Source organism: Xiphias gladius, chromosome 11 (genome assembly GCF_016859285.1).
Source record: "Xiphias gladius isolate SHS-SW01 ecotype Sanya breed wild chromosome 11, ASM1685928v1, whole genome shotgun sequence".
Lineage (NCBI taxonomy): Eukaryota > Metazoa > Chordata > Actinopteri > Istiophoriformes > Xiphiidae > Xiphias > Xiphias gladius.
Genome location: NC_053410.1, coordinates 27264135 through 27280532, shown reverse-complemented (window position 1 = coordinate 27280532; position 16398 = coordinate 27264135). Strand labels below are relative to the sequence as shown.

The window sequence follows — 16398 nt, the reverse complement described above, 5'->3', positions numbered from 1 at the left end:
TGCAAAAATGATCAGTCAGAGAGAAAGTTAGAAGCCCATTCATGTCTGTCGGCTGGCGTGCAGTCAATTTAATGAGAGGCTGAGAGACGTATCCCTGCGGGATAATACTGGCAACTCTCTTCTACGGGAAGCAGCTAATCTTTTGTCCGAAAATTTGTTAAATTTGTCCCTAGGTGCTATTGCGGAGAAAAGTTGCTAAAAGGGTCTGAAAAGATCCTCTGAAGATGGAACAGAAACTGTTTGTGCAACTTCATTTTGAAAGAGCAACGGCCAATGGGGAAATTCCGACACTCAGCCGGCTAACCAATGATGCAACTTTGTCACTCACTCACTCACTCACTCACTCACTCCTCACTCACTCACTCACTCACTCACTCAGTCATGGACATTCCCGTTTATAAGGCTGGCCCCACTGTTGTAGTCTAGCCAAAAAAAAGTTAACACAGGTTCAAGTAGGCAAGAGTAAATGTTCTTATATGAAGTCCATTACATGATGATTTATTTTTACACTTATACAAATTCCACGACTGAAATGTTAATCTTTCCTTCACTCACAAGAATAATATACATTTTATATTATATAACAGCAATACCCCTGTTTAGCATTTATAAGTAGTGTGTTAATAGTTAATAAATGGTTTTGAGTCTTTTTAATATGAAATTTTTGTTGGAAAGACAGAGAATTGTGTTTGCAAAATATTTCTGTTTTCTCACTGCAGCATTTTTTTCGAAATCCTGAGCATGTGCTGTGAAATTGGTGAAGATGTTTTCTGAATTTGCTTTTGTTCTGTATATCTGAATGTTTTTTCTACAGTAAGTTGCAGTTTGTTGATCTCTCAGGACCACTGTACAAAACTTTAATTGGGTAACAATAATAAAACATAATTAGACCGTGGTCTAATGTCTTTGTGACATAAATATTATATTTTTATATAATTTAATCATTTATATTTTCATAAAAAGTTACATACATATACTTTGTTGGGAGAAATCTACGCGAAATACAGTATAAGACAAATACGTACTTAGCTGCTGTCCCATCTCAACAAAATACTGATAAATTCTGCTCCAACCTCCTCTACTACAAACTCAGAGGGTACGTCATTTATCAACCATGCGAAGGTTAATTTTTACACATTAATTTCTTGTTGTGTTTGAGGATGTTCATATATTTAGAACCCCTACTGACCTTAAGGACCAACAAAACCCTGGTAGTACATAGGTATAACAGCAGGCATTCCTAAATTACAAATAATACAGTAAATTGTTAAGATATGCATTTTTAAAAAGTAAAACGACAAAAAGGCAAATCAAAACAAATTGGAAATCTATAAATTGCATTGAACTGAGATGTTAATGGAGAGAAAGTTCAACGTTTGAGAATATTTATTGGGTAACAAGAGACACATCATCATTACCACCAAGTAGTGAGATCTTGACATTAAATTGTTTACACCACGTCACTTGCTGTCTAACTACATTTGCTTGTAGTAATGTAAAATTTAATAACACCACTAATAACCTGAAACGTACAAAAATTTGACTTTTGGCCATAAATCCATTTGCTCTGGTGGATGCTGGGAAGCTTTCCCACAAGCTTGCTCTTGGAATGCCACAGTATCTTAACCTCCCTGTGCGCGATATTTTTTTGTCTTTATCTTTCATGTGTGATATAACACATGACTCTAAATTAAAACTACTAGAACTTTCAATGGGAGTTAGTTAACAATATATGGCATTCTGTATTGGGTCTTTATGTAAATGAGCCTGTACGTGCACAAGAAGATAAAATAGGTGAGACTTAATCATTGCTTATTCAGTAAAGTATAGACACTTCCTAGCCTTTGTTCTAAACATGCTTTGATAAATAAGGCCCTGGGTTTCGAGGGTTTTCCCACTTAAACCTTCAAAGTGCCAGCCAGCGTCAAAGTGCACCCAGAACCAATGCTGTTGTACACCCAAAATTGGCAAAACCGAAGATGCCATATTCAACAAGCAAAACAATCTACAACACAGTACATCAACAGAAACCACCCTTCCCACTCCACACACTCTTCAAAGCTCCAGAATCAAACGTAATGTCACTATTATTGGGCAATCCTACTAATGGCCACTAAGTTGAAAAGTTTTTTATAATTGTGATTTTGTTCATTTATAGTCAGAGTAGGAAATGCATCATTGCCGACCTCTGTACATTTGAGCTACCAATGTAGAAAAGATTGTCACCTTAAGTAAGCACCTTAACAGTATACAGTCAAGACCCTGACCCTAGCCCTAACTTTAGGGCTAATATTACAGTCTATAAAATGTAATATTTGCTGACTGTATGGGTAGCCATATTAATTTGACATTATTTTATAAATTGAAGTTTAAAAGAACAAACAAGAATGAACTTGAAAGGCATTTCATTTGATTTTTTTTAAGAAAGGAGTAAGAAATCCAGAATTCTGAGTTATAAGCAAATGCAACACTATTTTGTCCATCCTCTGTATTATTGTAAGCAGTACAATTACTGGAGCACAACTAACAGTCATTCGTTGGCTATATACTGTATTTAGATATGCAGAATTTGAAGTTCTCTAGATAGGAATCATTTTGAATATCACCCTCCTTCACTGGGCAAAAGCGTTTGGCACATGCACATTTTTTATTTTGCTCATGCTTATAATGGAAAAACCAGCACAAAGAATACACTGGACAAGTTCCCACAGACTCCCATTTTGGGCCTGTTTCAAAGCCAGGACTATGAGCTTGTTCATCTCTTGGACATGAGTCAATTCTCTTGGTGACTTAGTCATTCTCTTCATTTTCTAAAGTCTCCACATTTCCCCTGCTGATGAACTTGATGCACTGGCGGTAGCAGCTTACAATTCGTGTTTGGCCCAGCTTAAAAGCCATGGACATGATGGCCATGCCAACAATGATGAAGAGTGAGGTAAGCATGAAGTACTTGGGGTGATTGGGTACAATGTCGCCAAAACCTATGGTAGTGAGCGTGATGAAGCAGAAGTAGTAGGGGTCAAAGCCCTTGAATTCAGTTTCCCACAGCGGCAGAATCAAACCAACAAAGAAAATGTAGGCGAATACAATGAAAAGAATCAGCACAAAGGGTACATCTAGCATTTCCATTCCATCGCCTAACCCTGTGAAGTCCCATATGGCATATCCTTTGGGTGGTGGTGGCAGCCGGTCTAGCTCCGGGCAGGAGAGGGTCCTGAGCAATGGACCCTTTCTAAGTAAATTCTCCCTGGCGAGAATCTTCTCAAAGATCTCTTTGTTGTTTTGGAGCTGGATGGACTTGTGCCGTACATCCACCTGGCTGTGTAGCACCTGTCGGATGTCAAGGGGTTCACGGATCACAACCTCATGGCTGAAAACAAAGGTACCATCCTCCAGGGCCCAGTGGCTCGACTCCGCTGCCCTCTTATGAGCCTTCCACGGTGACCAGGTGTGGGATTGGAGGATTTTGTAGAGGGTGTGAATGCGGACATATGCTCTGGACATAAGCATAGCAAGGAAGTCTCCCACATCAAGAATGACCAGAAGCATGAGAGGGATGCCCACCATGGCATACAAGACACACACCACCTTACCAGGCAGGGTAACTGGATAGATCTCCCCATACCCTGCAACAATAATAGAGAAAATGGACAATTTAGTAATGTCAAGCAGGGGCAAGTTTAGGATTTAAGGACATTTGTGGCACAGATCAAATCCTTGTAGGGGATAAGGAATTGTAATTCTAACACAATTTAACACAATCTAGTACAGCATTACCAGTAAGGCCTACAAAATTAGAGAATAAAATCAACACCTTTCTGTTAGATTCCTGAACATTAAAGGGTAGGTTTTATTGCAGGGCTGTTGTACAAGGTTCTTTTTGATTATGAAGGTTTTCCTTTTTCTGAATACTCAGGATTTTTGCAAGTTAACAGCAAGTTAAAATAATAGCAATGATTCATATTGCAAGAGTTATATTGCATTGGATTAGCTAATGTTATTGCATCTTTTCCAGACTTCATTGTTTTAAACTTCTTTCCCCTCTGGATGTTTTGCTTAAATGAATAACATCACACCAGACACCCTCTCTACAAAGCTGAATTCTTTATCATACAACCTGTCAATTGTCGGCTTATTCTCATTCCAATTTCCGTTTAGCCTAAAATCAGCTGAATTGAATCTTATTTGTTTGCTTTTTGCAGATTTTTGACTAAAATGCCTATTCTTGGTTTGGACTTATACTTGACTAAAATGTTCACAATATTTTTGCCAACTAATCTTTAGATGACTAAGGCAAGACTAAGATGTCCAGAGTTTTACTAAACTAAAGATTGAATAAAATAAAAAGGATCAAGTTCCCTGGGCTTTTCTTTTTTTTAAATCTCAGGACTAAGACTAAATATAAAAATAGCTCACCAAATTTACACTATTGACTATTAATGTTGTTTTAAACAGTTAAAGTTGCATTTTAGCTATGGTTTTAAGTATGTTTCTACCGAAACTAAATTTCGGTATTCCAGTAAGTCTCAAATTGCAGCAGAAACCAGTTGTGAACACACCATACACATATCACCACCTTAGAAGTTGATATGGCTAACTTTTTAACAAACAGCTTATTTACACATCACGGAGTTACGGATCAACAATATTATCCATTTGGAGTTTTCCTTCTTGTCAACTAATGAATTTAAGTTCAACATTTACTCTCTTTTAGCTCTGTTTGTGGTCTTTACCAACTCGTGAGGAAAATATCTTGCTCTTTATTCTCTAAGTGTGACTGTCTGCCAGTTGCTGCTGAGCAGGCAGTGTACATGCTAGATTACCTTTGGGCTTTTATAGTTTATTCACTCAAAACAGCCATCTGGTGCACATGAAAAAACTCTATGAGAGCCGTGAGAGTGAACCAGAACAGTACAGTGGTCCAGACAGATAAATAATGAGAAGAAACTCACTATAAAACTCTTTAAAGCCAAGGGGAGATAATTCTCTGTAAATTTGTCACTTCAAGCGACCACTACCACATTATCCCACTGTTTTCACATTGTCAGCTAACACATTGTTATTATAAAAATATAGCTGCTTTAAAATATGAACCACCTGTCCTCTAAGACAGTTCTTCACTCATTAAGTGCCGAGTTGTTGAAGATTAAACCTTCAACAATATGAGGAATTTATAAGAGTTTGAATGTCCAGGTCCCAATCTCCAGTATAAACAGTGGATTATCAATCCGTGCAATGAGAGATTATTAGTAACATTGTGCTTATAATATTGACTTTCAATTTTACCTCCAAATAAAGTGCTTTAAATAATCTGCTAAACTGGTGGCTTTTTTACAATGTACATGATCATCAGACTTTGTTGTAGCAATGTCACTGTGCTCCAGTACCATTCTGGCACAATATTAAAACTGGTAAAAATAAAATAGCGTACAAGTACGCAAGAAGACAAATGCTGCTTTTTCAAACAATGTACAGTCATAAAATGATACAATGTAAAACAATGATTTGACACAACTTTGTCAAATCGATGGGACTCTTTTTTAAATTATCAACCTCACTTTTCAAAAGTTGGCGAGAACACTGGATCTATGTGAGGATCTAAAGTGTATGCCTTTAGACCTTGCTTTAAACCCTCATTATACTTTTTGTGGAGAGATGAATGAAGTTCCGAACTAAGAAGAAAACACAGAGGACAGAGTGGCTTTAACCTCTAACAACCTCTAATAAGCTTTTTGTGGTGATGTAAAGACCATTCTCCTCTGAGAATGCTGTCTCTTCAGTGAATTGTGGGCTTCCTGTTGCTGCTAAGCCATTAGCCATTTGCTGGCTTCCCTGAACCACTTATCATATATTTGAAAGTAAAAGACTTACTAATGTATTTTCACAAGGTTCTTAAACATCAAATCGTGTCAAGAAAAAAGCAAGGTCTAGATAGTAGAAGTAAATAGTTAAATTAACTAATTATATAAAACATAGAGAAAAGAATATTTACAAACTGATCACTAATAAGGGAAACAACACTGGCAATGAAAATGTTACCAAACTACTGGACATCTTAAGACATATTTTTAGCTATTAGATTTTGGGGTACCAAGCTTATTCAAGAAAATTAGTTTACAGCCATGCTTAGATGCTCTGTGAGGCTGTACTTGAGCACAATAGTGCTGATATTTCAGTCTAAATATGGTGGACCAATTGGTAACTGCCGGACCAACCAACATTGTTCCCTCAACGGCAACGCTGCTAGCATGGCTAAAAAAATTTGAATGGATATATGCTTGTTCTGATCTTTTATAATTTGTACCTCTACAATGCTAAATTATGGAACAAAAAAAACAAACATACCAATAATCATGGTATTTTTAGAGCATTAACAGCCGAGTTTTTCTTGGGGGTGGCCCATGACGTCATTAAAATCTAAACAGTTATCCCCTCACACTACTTGAAATGTGGGGGGCTTACTGATGAAGGGGGAGTTACATTCTACAATGAACTTACATGTGGTGGGTATTTTACAAACCATGATAAAAATAAGTTTAAGAGAAAACATTTTACGGCAATCTGTCCTGTACTTGTTGAGACAAAGTGAAACAAAGTGTTGGACTACACAAAGACTGACCAACATCAACATAGGAATCCATATGTTCATGCTGTCCCCTGCCTGTATGTCAAAGGTGAGGCTATGATTAATTTTTATCAGGAATGTCAATCAATTAAAGGACCATCACCCTGCAGTGAAACATGTCTCAACCTGCCTTTATGAACTGCGAACCCGCCAAAGACAAATTAAAGAGCCTTAGTTTTAGAGGAAATATTTGATGCCTTATGATGATAACTAAATCTAACTTTCAGTGTATTTTATTTGTTTTAAAGCTTTTGGGCATTATGAAGGACCCAGAATTAGATTAATATAATTTTAGCCTTTCGCAGTCACAAAAAAAAACCTTCAAAAAGCTCCTGCTCAGTGAATATTTTCTCAATAAAAATGCAAAAAGATAATATAGGTTCAAAATTGCTACAATCCCAAATCATGTTTTGTCATCAGTTCTCCATCAGGATTAGCTCCTTTGAGGGGTAATATCAACCATGTGTTGAAGTACCCTGCTGTTTACTACTGGTCCATGGTCAGGTGACAGCACATAGACACTGTAATATTCACATGCATTCAGACAGACCAAGAGGTTAATACAGACACTGGCTTATCTGAGTCACAGATGGAGGTAAATAAGGTAAATACAGTCGGAGGGCATTTAAAATGGTTCCCTGCTGGATGATTTGTGGGTTGTCCCATTGTCTACACAAGCACATTCTATAAAGATCCTTGTATCTGCTCCCAGATTGCTGGCCCTGACTACGTACACAAACATAAACATGTGATTATTTTGAGATCGTTGCAATGAGCACGTCCAAACTATGACAACAAGATGTTTCTTCTGACAAACTGTGAATGAGGCACCGGCCCCACAGAGACTAACGCAGCAGCCATAGGCCTCTCAGTCCTCAATTATTCCAACCATCCCAAAACAGCTGCCATCTGATCATGAGTCACATAAGCCACATAAGTCACATAGGTAGCCTTAAACTTTTTTTAGGATCTCAACTTGTTAGTCTGCTAGTCAGTAAGTAATGCAATAATTATGTGTCTGTACTGTATGCAGTGAACAGCAGGTCCGGAGCAAACTGTCACGGAGTTGTATAGATTCTTATAGATGATTCCTGATTACTTTGATGACCAACTGACCTGTCATTTAGCACCACCATCAGCTCCCCTTGGCCCACACTTTGGTCCCCTGCAAGGTACTGCAAATCTAAAGATCATGTTTCCATAAAATTTTCTGTGAATATTTATGATTCCCATATGAGGAATCCTGCTGTTTTTGGTGTAGTACCTCAAAATCAATTCACACACAATATATCTTATAATGTATCAGGCACATTTCCATTTATTCACAAAGGAGTTCAGCAAACACATCAGATCAGTAAAGTCTCAGTTTACTACTGAGATCCATTAGACAATGGATCGCATATTCGAAAACATCATAGCTATTATGGCTGTAATTCCTTGTTTTCAATTTGGGATAAACTGAAAATTTCTGCTGCTAGTGTTCAGTATTTATTCCAAACAAAATTTATTACAAAAGGTTTGAATAGAATTTGTGTGCACGTTTGTCCTTTTATTTTTCAACAGCTGCAAACTCTAAATTGGTTAAGACAGTTATGCTGGTCTAACGCCATGTCTTGACAGGAGGCGTTTCAGCTGCATTTTTCAGTTGTCAGACTCACATGCAGAACAGATATGCTTCTGTTTAAATCAATCCAGCTTTCTACACAGGCTGTGTAATAGCTCAAATTTTACTCATACTATTTACATGTAAACATGATTCGAAGCATATTTTTACACTCAAACTTTATTTTCTTCAATTTTACTTGAATACATGGTTGACCTACATTCAGACTATGCATGAACGAATCTTGTGTACACACAGACGGAGGAGTGAAGCTAATGCTGCTCCTCTGCTAACATGCTGCTCACGCTACGCCTCCTGTGTAGACACTGTGCCTTTAAGTATTACTCACTCTGAAAATTTCAGACCAGGTAAGGCCAATTTTCTGTTCTGAGTAGCATGAGAAATATGGACTCAGATCAGGTAAATATACTCAGTTTTGGTGTAAATGACCTCTAACGCGTTCATTTATTCATGGTCAGTCACTCACGTAGGTGTGGGTTTACTGAAGCTGCAGGCCCGAGAATCTGTATAGCTAAATGGCAGAATTTCACTCAGTAGGTATCACTCACCTCACAAAACTTTCATGGTACATTTGGGTTGGCATTGTATGTTGTGGAATTTTAATGGTATTGATTTTTAACACTGTGTGGTTAATATGTTAACATTTTTTGAACTGTTGGTGAACTTTGTCTTATGTTTTGCTGCATCTATGTGCTATTTTTAGCTCAGAGAAAGTTTATGGCCATCAAGCTAGCAGCACTTCACATGAAAGCAGCCAAGTCTATTAAATTTCCTCCAGTTTTGCACACTTGGTAAGCAGAGTAAGGTATGTAATATTTGGCTATTTTACAGGCTGTAAAGAAATTCAAAGGATGTAAAACATTTATGTGCAGTGTTACTGAAATTACTGTGTTGCATTCTCTGGTACCAGAAAAGTTGCATATGCTAAATGAGCAGTGGTGAATTACTTACTATTGTCTATATACATGTGTTTTGTTATTTCGGGTTGCTTAATAAGTCATTTTTTGTGCAGTATATACTGTAAGTGTGTGATGTAATGTTACACCATAAAAAGAGTGGATTTGTTTACAAATTTCTGTTAAGTGAAAGTCTTAATAAGGATCAATTTTGTGTTTATTTTAAGTTATCGGTGATAACTGCTGCTCATCATGATCCAGAAGAATAAAATGATTGCACCTATTTGATACTCTCTGCTGTGATTATTGATGCCATGGGCTGCCAAATTTGGAGTCATGTTTCTGGCCACATAATAAATGCAAGTGCAATATTCACGCTCTTTTAGTTCTGTTTTTCCACCAACTACTGAGAAAAATATCTGGATCTTAGCTGCTAAATGCTGGTCTCTAACATTGTCCGTCTGTTATTTCTTACCAAGCAGGTAGTGTACAGTGGGTTTATCAGAGCTTTCTCACTGAAACAATAAGGTTTAAGGAGATGAGAGTGAACCAAACACTAAAGCTGCAGTTCTTAAAACCAAAAAATTGGACTGAATAATTGGTGGTAATTCTCTGTGGTTTCTTCGCTATGAGCAACACCTTTTACATATAGTCATTTGATCCACTATTACTACAAGAATATTATTTAGTGCTGCAAGAGAATTCGCCGGCACAGTTTCACCTCCATATAGTTCAATTTATCATCTGGCCAGGCTCTACATACCCTTGACTGGGGCAACCTCGAACAGCAGAGATTGATTAAGCGGTTCATTAACAGTTTTAGATATCATCAAATGACTTCTAGTGATGCCCAAAATGAAAGCTTGCTCAACTCCCCTCACCTTCCTCCAATCAAATGGTCACCGGTTTGCTCCACGTTTACTAGGAAAGTAAACAAAAGTTCAAGTGTTTGTTGTGTAAAGTACAGTATTACCATGAGAAAAACCAGACCTCCTGACATGTATACACTTGGTTGACTGCTTAGTACGCATTGACTAAGCCATAGTAACATCTAGCAAGCATTTTTTCTGTCTGGCAATGTCAATACAAGGAGCTGAGCACACAGTCATTTGTACAAAAGTGCACCAAACCACAAGTAACACACACCACAATAAAAAAAATTATAAGGGAGAGGAATGGCAAGTCAACAATGACACAATGGGACACAGGGTTATTTTTAAAGACCTAAAAAGTGCTGTACATTTTAGTGCAGTTTGGACATCTGACCTCAGGATGTTTCCCAAAACAAGACTAGCAAGTTAGCCACGTTGTGTGAACATGTGTAAACATGTCTTCTGAAAAAAACAACGAGCATGACTGATGTTTATGTTCAGTCTCACAGATTCAATTTAGTATTCCAAACACACGGCAACTCCATAACAGTTATGTGACTATGCTTCTGATCCTCTTTTGAGATACACAGCCTCCTAGCCACCATGTGTTTATCTTCACCCCAGTCTGTAAGATTAACAGCATATAACCAACTTGTTACTGGTCTAAGTTTCTTTGCTTAATAGGGCATACTGTCTTTGCATTACATCTAAGAATATTCTAAAAAGCTATAGACCAATTAGCCACAACACTAAAACCAGTTACAGGTTTTAATGGTTTGGCTGAATGGTGTAACTCAAAATGGGTGTTCCAAATCACCAACTATTCTAAGCCAATGTCACAACAGCACTTTAGGAGTTTATATTAACCATGACAGCGTTGTGACATAGTGGTGGCAATGTTGTTTGGTAAGTCCACCACTTTGGTCCAGACAGAAATATTTGAAAAGGGGCAGCTGTGGCTCAGGAGGTAGCGTAGATCGTCCACTAACTAGAAGGTCGGTGGTTCAATCCCCGGCTCCTCCAGTCAAATTGTCACTGATGGCTACGTGACTGTGTGTGAGTGTGTGTGTGTGTGTGTGTGTGTGTGTGTGTGTGTGTGTGTGTGTGTGAATGTCATGTATGACAGTGAATGTGGTAAAGCACTTTGAGCGGCCAATAAGACTAAAAAAGTGTTATATAAGCGCACTTAACAATTACTGGAAGTAATGTCCACAACCAGTCATACCCTGACTGGTTGTGGAATATCTTTACAACTATTGATGGATTGCCGGGATATTTTGTACACATATTTATGGCCCACACAGGGCATCTTAGGCCCAATTCTTTTCAGTCTGTATATGTTACCATTCAGCAATACTATTATAAATTGCAATATCAATTTCCGTAATTATGCAGACGAAACTCATCTATATATTTCTATAAACTCAAATTATTACAGTTCTGACAACGACTTGATTGCATGCATCTCTGAATTAAATCTTTGGATGACTCAAAACTTCTTAGAGCTAAATTAAGACAAAACTGAGATCCTAGTTATTGGCGGATAAAGCAGAGGAAAAAAAACTGTCTGACCAGCTAAAAATACTTGCACTAAACACCAAGGAACAGGTCAAAAACCATGGTGTAATCATTAACTCTGACCTAAAATTTTAATGTCACATTAGAAACATGAAAAAAGTATCCTTCTATCATTTAAGGAATATATTCCTTATAATATATAATATAATATTCCTTAAAATTTAAGGACTCAGACTATTTCACTCGCAGGCTGACACAGAACTTAAGTTAATACATGCTTTTATCTCCTCTGCTGTTTTATTTCAATTTTATTCTATTTTATATTGCTTTCTCCTTATTGATAGCTGAAAACTCCTACCTTTTAATTCAACTTTATTTTATTGTATTCTATTGGTTTTATTAATTTATCATGAAGCATTTATTAAATGTTATGATTATCTGCTTTTTATGTTAAGCACTTTGTGTTGCATTTTATGCATTAATTGTGCTATGTAAATAAAGTTTATTACTTGAGAAGCTAATTTTCTAAACTTTCCTGCTAAGCCATCATATCCAAGAGCACAGCCTGCATAATTTCAGTAGGCCACTCATTGATTTTTTGCTAACATAATGATGTAAGTATACAGTATCATACATCCTGATTTTGTAACAGCAACATCATCTTTCAAAATCAGCATACGCATTGATAAAGGCAACGGCTGTGCTGTGATTTTGGCTATATTTACCTGTGAAATGAAAGTTAGAACCTCATTCACGTCTGTGTCAGTTGCCGTACTGTCAATTGAATGAGAGGCACAGAGAGGTGTGCCTGCAGAGGGAAAGCCCAAGCTTGGCGTCACAGGGCAATATTGGCAACTCTCTTCCACAGAAAGTAGCTAAGGTTTGTCCAAAAAGTTTAGATTCATCGCTAGGTGCTTTTTTGAGAAAACAGTCACTAAAGAGGTCTGAAAAGTCAGTAAATCTACCTACAAAGGTGCACAGTTGGGAACACTGACTTTTACTCAGTCAGTGAGTCACTCACTCACTTAATCAGTTAGTCACGGACATTTGCGTTTGTCAGGCTGGCCTCGCTGTTGGAGTATTTCTGTACTTATAAAAGGAAAAAAATTAAACAGTAATTGTGACATTTGAGCACACTTCTACTTTTCTTGGAGCTTCACTAATTCATTAGACCTTAACTGACTCATTTGGACTTGTAAGGCCAGTCAAGAATCGTCATTGATAAATTCTCTGACTCTTCAAACCTTCTGGTAACACTCACTGAGCACCTCTAAGCAACTGACTGAGGATCTGTAAATGAACCTAATTAATGACACGATCTGGAACACCAAGAAAAACTGCCTGTCTGCTGGGCAGAAAGGCAAAGCTAAACCCCCATATGTCTGCAAAGGAGCTGCAGGAAGGTTTAGCTGAATCAGGAGTGGTGGTGCACCGTTTTACTGTGCAGCATTGATGCACAAACAGTCTACATCAGAAGAGTCATCAGAAGTAAACGTTACCTGCGACCTCATTACAAAAGTCAACATCTAAAGTATACAAGGCAAACTCCGGATAAGCAAGGTAGTTTGGAAACAAGGGCTGTGCACAGATGAAGTTCAAATTGAGCTTTTTGGCCATAATCACCAAATGTGTGTTTGGAGAAAAAAGGAGCAGCATTTAATGAAAAGAACACTTTGCCATCTGTTAAGCCTGGGGTGGAAATACTATGCTTTGGGGTTGTGTGGCAGCCAGTGACACAGGAAACATTGCATGGATAGAGGGAAGAATGAATTCCATTAAATATCAGCAAAGAGATGGCTGGCTTCTACAACAGGACAATGATCCAAAGCATATCTCAAAATCCACCATGAACTACTTCAAGAAATTACTAATTACTGACTTAGTAGGGTGCTCAGCCCTTTGCACATGCCACAAAGTCCTGTAGCCAGATAAAACTTCTCAGACGGGCATCTGACTCTTTGTTTAGATCATTAAAAACAATTATGGAAAATAATGGAAATATTGTCAATAATTCCATTTCATTTCAACATTATTACAATTCAGAATTCAAGATTTCACAGATAGAGTGATGAACTGTTTTCAATTATTTTTGGTGAGAGGCTGCTGCACCTGCTACTTTATGATCCTTCAGTTTCGCAAGATTTTTTCTATCTGATTATCTGATCAATCTGCACTAAACCATTGCATACCGTGTATTTTTTTAATTTAGCCAATAAGACCATAGCATCACATCATTACAGTACATGTACTTTGTGTATATATACATATATATATATATATATATATATATATATATATATATATGTGTGTGTGTGTGTGTGTGTGTGTGTGTGTGTGTGCAATCTGTTGATTTACCAACTGTTGTGAATACAGTGCAGCAGAAGAACATGGAGCCAAAAAAATCCCATCTGTCAGGTCTCTGGAGCCATAAAGACTTGAAGCTATATTGCATCTTAGTCTCCACTTGCTCCAGTATGCATTGATGCGCGCAGGTGGCGTTATCTGAAAATAAGGAGAAAATATTCATGTAGAGCACACGAATTAGGGCTTAGGGAGCATTGAGGCATTAATACGTACATAATACATATTAAGGGTTAACGGTTAGTGGCAAGGCAGTAGGCATGCTCTGGTCCAAATGAATCTATCAGGGTTAATACGAAAGCAAATCCAAAATCTCCACAGATTTAATCAGCACCCATAAAAAGTCCACACGTCGATAGAAATGAGCTATTAAAGTTTTAGTTGCACAAATGTTACTTAAAAAAATATTTGTGGTCATTTACCGGTGAGGCTCTGAACGGTGCTGACAATCTGACCCAGGAACTCATGGTACTCCAGCTGGGTAGTGAACTCGCTCCCTCCTTCAATGTACTGGAACATGAGCGCACCCAGCGCAGCATATACAACCAGAGACAGACACAGCAAAAGGTGAGGAAAGAGCCTCCAGAAACGCGCGGCGCATTTTCTGGACTCGGCTCTAGCGCTTATTCCTCTCTTCACTGCCACTGACATTTTCTTCTTCCGCATCCACCTATTCCAGCAGTATGTGTGGAAGGCGGCTGTGCGTCCGTCAGCTTAGCTACACCAGCTTATGCTCCACCAACGTGCGCGGAGGCAACTGAGGCAGTAATCACAGCACTTCATCCATACACGCATTACAAAAAACTGGGGTGAGGCCTCGGGGGAGATCCGTTATTGATTCTATAGAGGGAGCCTGAGAGAGGCTCTGATAGCCTTCACAATCATTTGCACCACAGCGGAAGTCAATCATCATCAATTTTATCCTAGCAATCGAAAATGAAGATTTTTTTGTTAATACTGAAGTGAAAAACGGCTCTAGCCAGAATAATGAACCTATACATTGTAAGAATAAAATTTTTCATTACAAATATAGCAGTCAATTTATAATGTGATCAAATTCCACACAATGCCTTATTTATTTATTTATTTATTTTACTTCTGTTGACTTTTCTTTATGGGAATACTAAACATCCCAGCTAAACTCATTCTTCCCAGTTTTTTCCATCCATCCAACATACAGACTGGCAACCAGCGGTGGAAGAACTTAGATCCTTTAATTAAGTAAAAGTACCAATACAACAATGTAATAATACAATAATATTTCCTTTTGAAATGTGGTAGAAATATAAATGCACAGCTTGATCCGCTTTTCTTTTGGAAGTCCCACTTATTGCAAAAGCACTAATACCCCTTTAATATCTAAAAACAAATGGTCTTGCCCTATATAAAGCACCAGGAGGAACAGGTGCTGCCTGATTTTTATATTTAGTCAACCATGTAAGGGCCAGTATTGGGTCAGTCAGAGAACAACTGGGGCCCTCCTTAATTACCTTGAGACTATGAAACATGCTGAGGCATTATATTTGGGATGCTACTACCTCTAACTTGTAACTGACTGTAGGTGAAGTTACCCATTTTACTGTGGAGTGTATCATACTGAGTTTATCAAATATTAATTTGTATGAGGTGGACTTCCACTGAATTTCTGCACTAAAGGCAATGTTTCATTTAGGGTTGATTTTGTGGCCTGACACTACATGATAAGAGGAATGATGTGATGGAAGGTGAAATAGGCACTTTAAGAGACATTGGCTCAAAGCATCAGAGGGAGTGATCTAATACAAAAACACATAAACTACAGCCACAATAATGACCATAACTGAACCAACACCTCTCATTTATTACAGGACTGTTGTGCTAGATTGTATAATTGTAGACCTACTGGTTTTGATTTAATTGTGTCTACACTTTGCTCAATCACAAAATCTATTAAGGAAGACACTGAAGGACACCAAATAGCTAAAAAGCAGGAAGAGTGTCATAATTTCATGAGGATTTTGTACAACATAAATTTGCACAAAATCCGAACAGCATTTTTGAATATTAATAGTAGACATATGTGCCTCTAGATACAGTGGCATCAGAAAGTATTCAGACCCCTTCACTTTTTGCACAATTTTTGATTTTAAATGGTTAAAACTGCCATCTTTGCCCATGAATCTTCACTCAATAACCCATAATGACTTGGTGAATACATGTTTTTATTTCTTTTTCTTTAATTCTTTTTCAAATTCTTTTTCAAAGTTTATGATAAAAAATCATAAACTGAAATCTCTCATTCAGAAAAGTATTCTGACGCTTTGCTGTGGCACTCCAGATTGTGGTCAGGTACATCCTCGTTGCTTTAATTCTCCATGAGATGTGTATAGAACTCTGCTATGAGTGCAATAATCCTCAAGGTACTTTATATTACTACATGTGAGAATGTGAAGACATTTAAAAAATTGGGGGTTTGGTGATTTTATATATCTCTCAGATTACTTTATCCCCTTTACCTCTAAG

At 37.6% G+C, this 16398-nt stretch overlaps 1 protein-coding gene across 1 annotated transcript; it reads right to left on the bottom strand.

Annotated features, from left to right (window-relative positions):
- Positions 1 to 390: 390 nt before the first annotated feature.
- On the bottom strand, positions 391 to 14667 carry kcnk18 (potassium channel, subfamily K, member 18). The gene is made up of 3 exons (XM_040138641.1): positions 14319 to 14667; positions 13891 to 14037; positions 391 to 3626 (listed from the first exon to the last, which is right to left on the bottom strand). Exons 1-3 carry the CDS (start codon positions 14560 to 14562, stop codon positions 2791 to 2793), a joined length of 1227 nt encoding a protein of 408 aa, XP_039994575.1. The 5' UTR covers positions 14563 to 14667; the 3' UTR covers positions 391 to 2790.
- Between the last annotated feature and the right edge of the window lie 1731 nt (positions 14668 to 16398).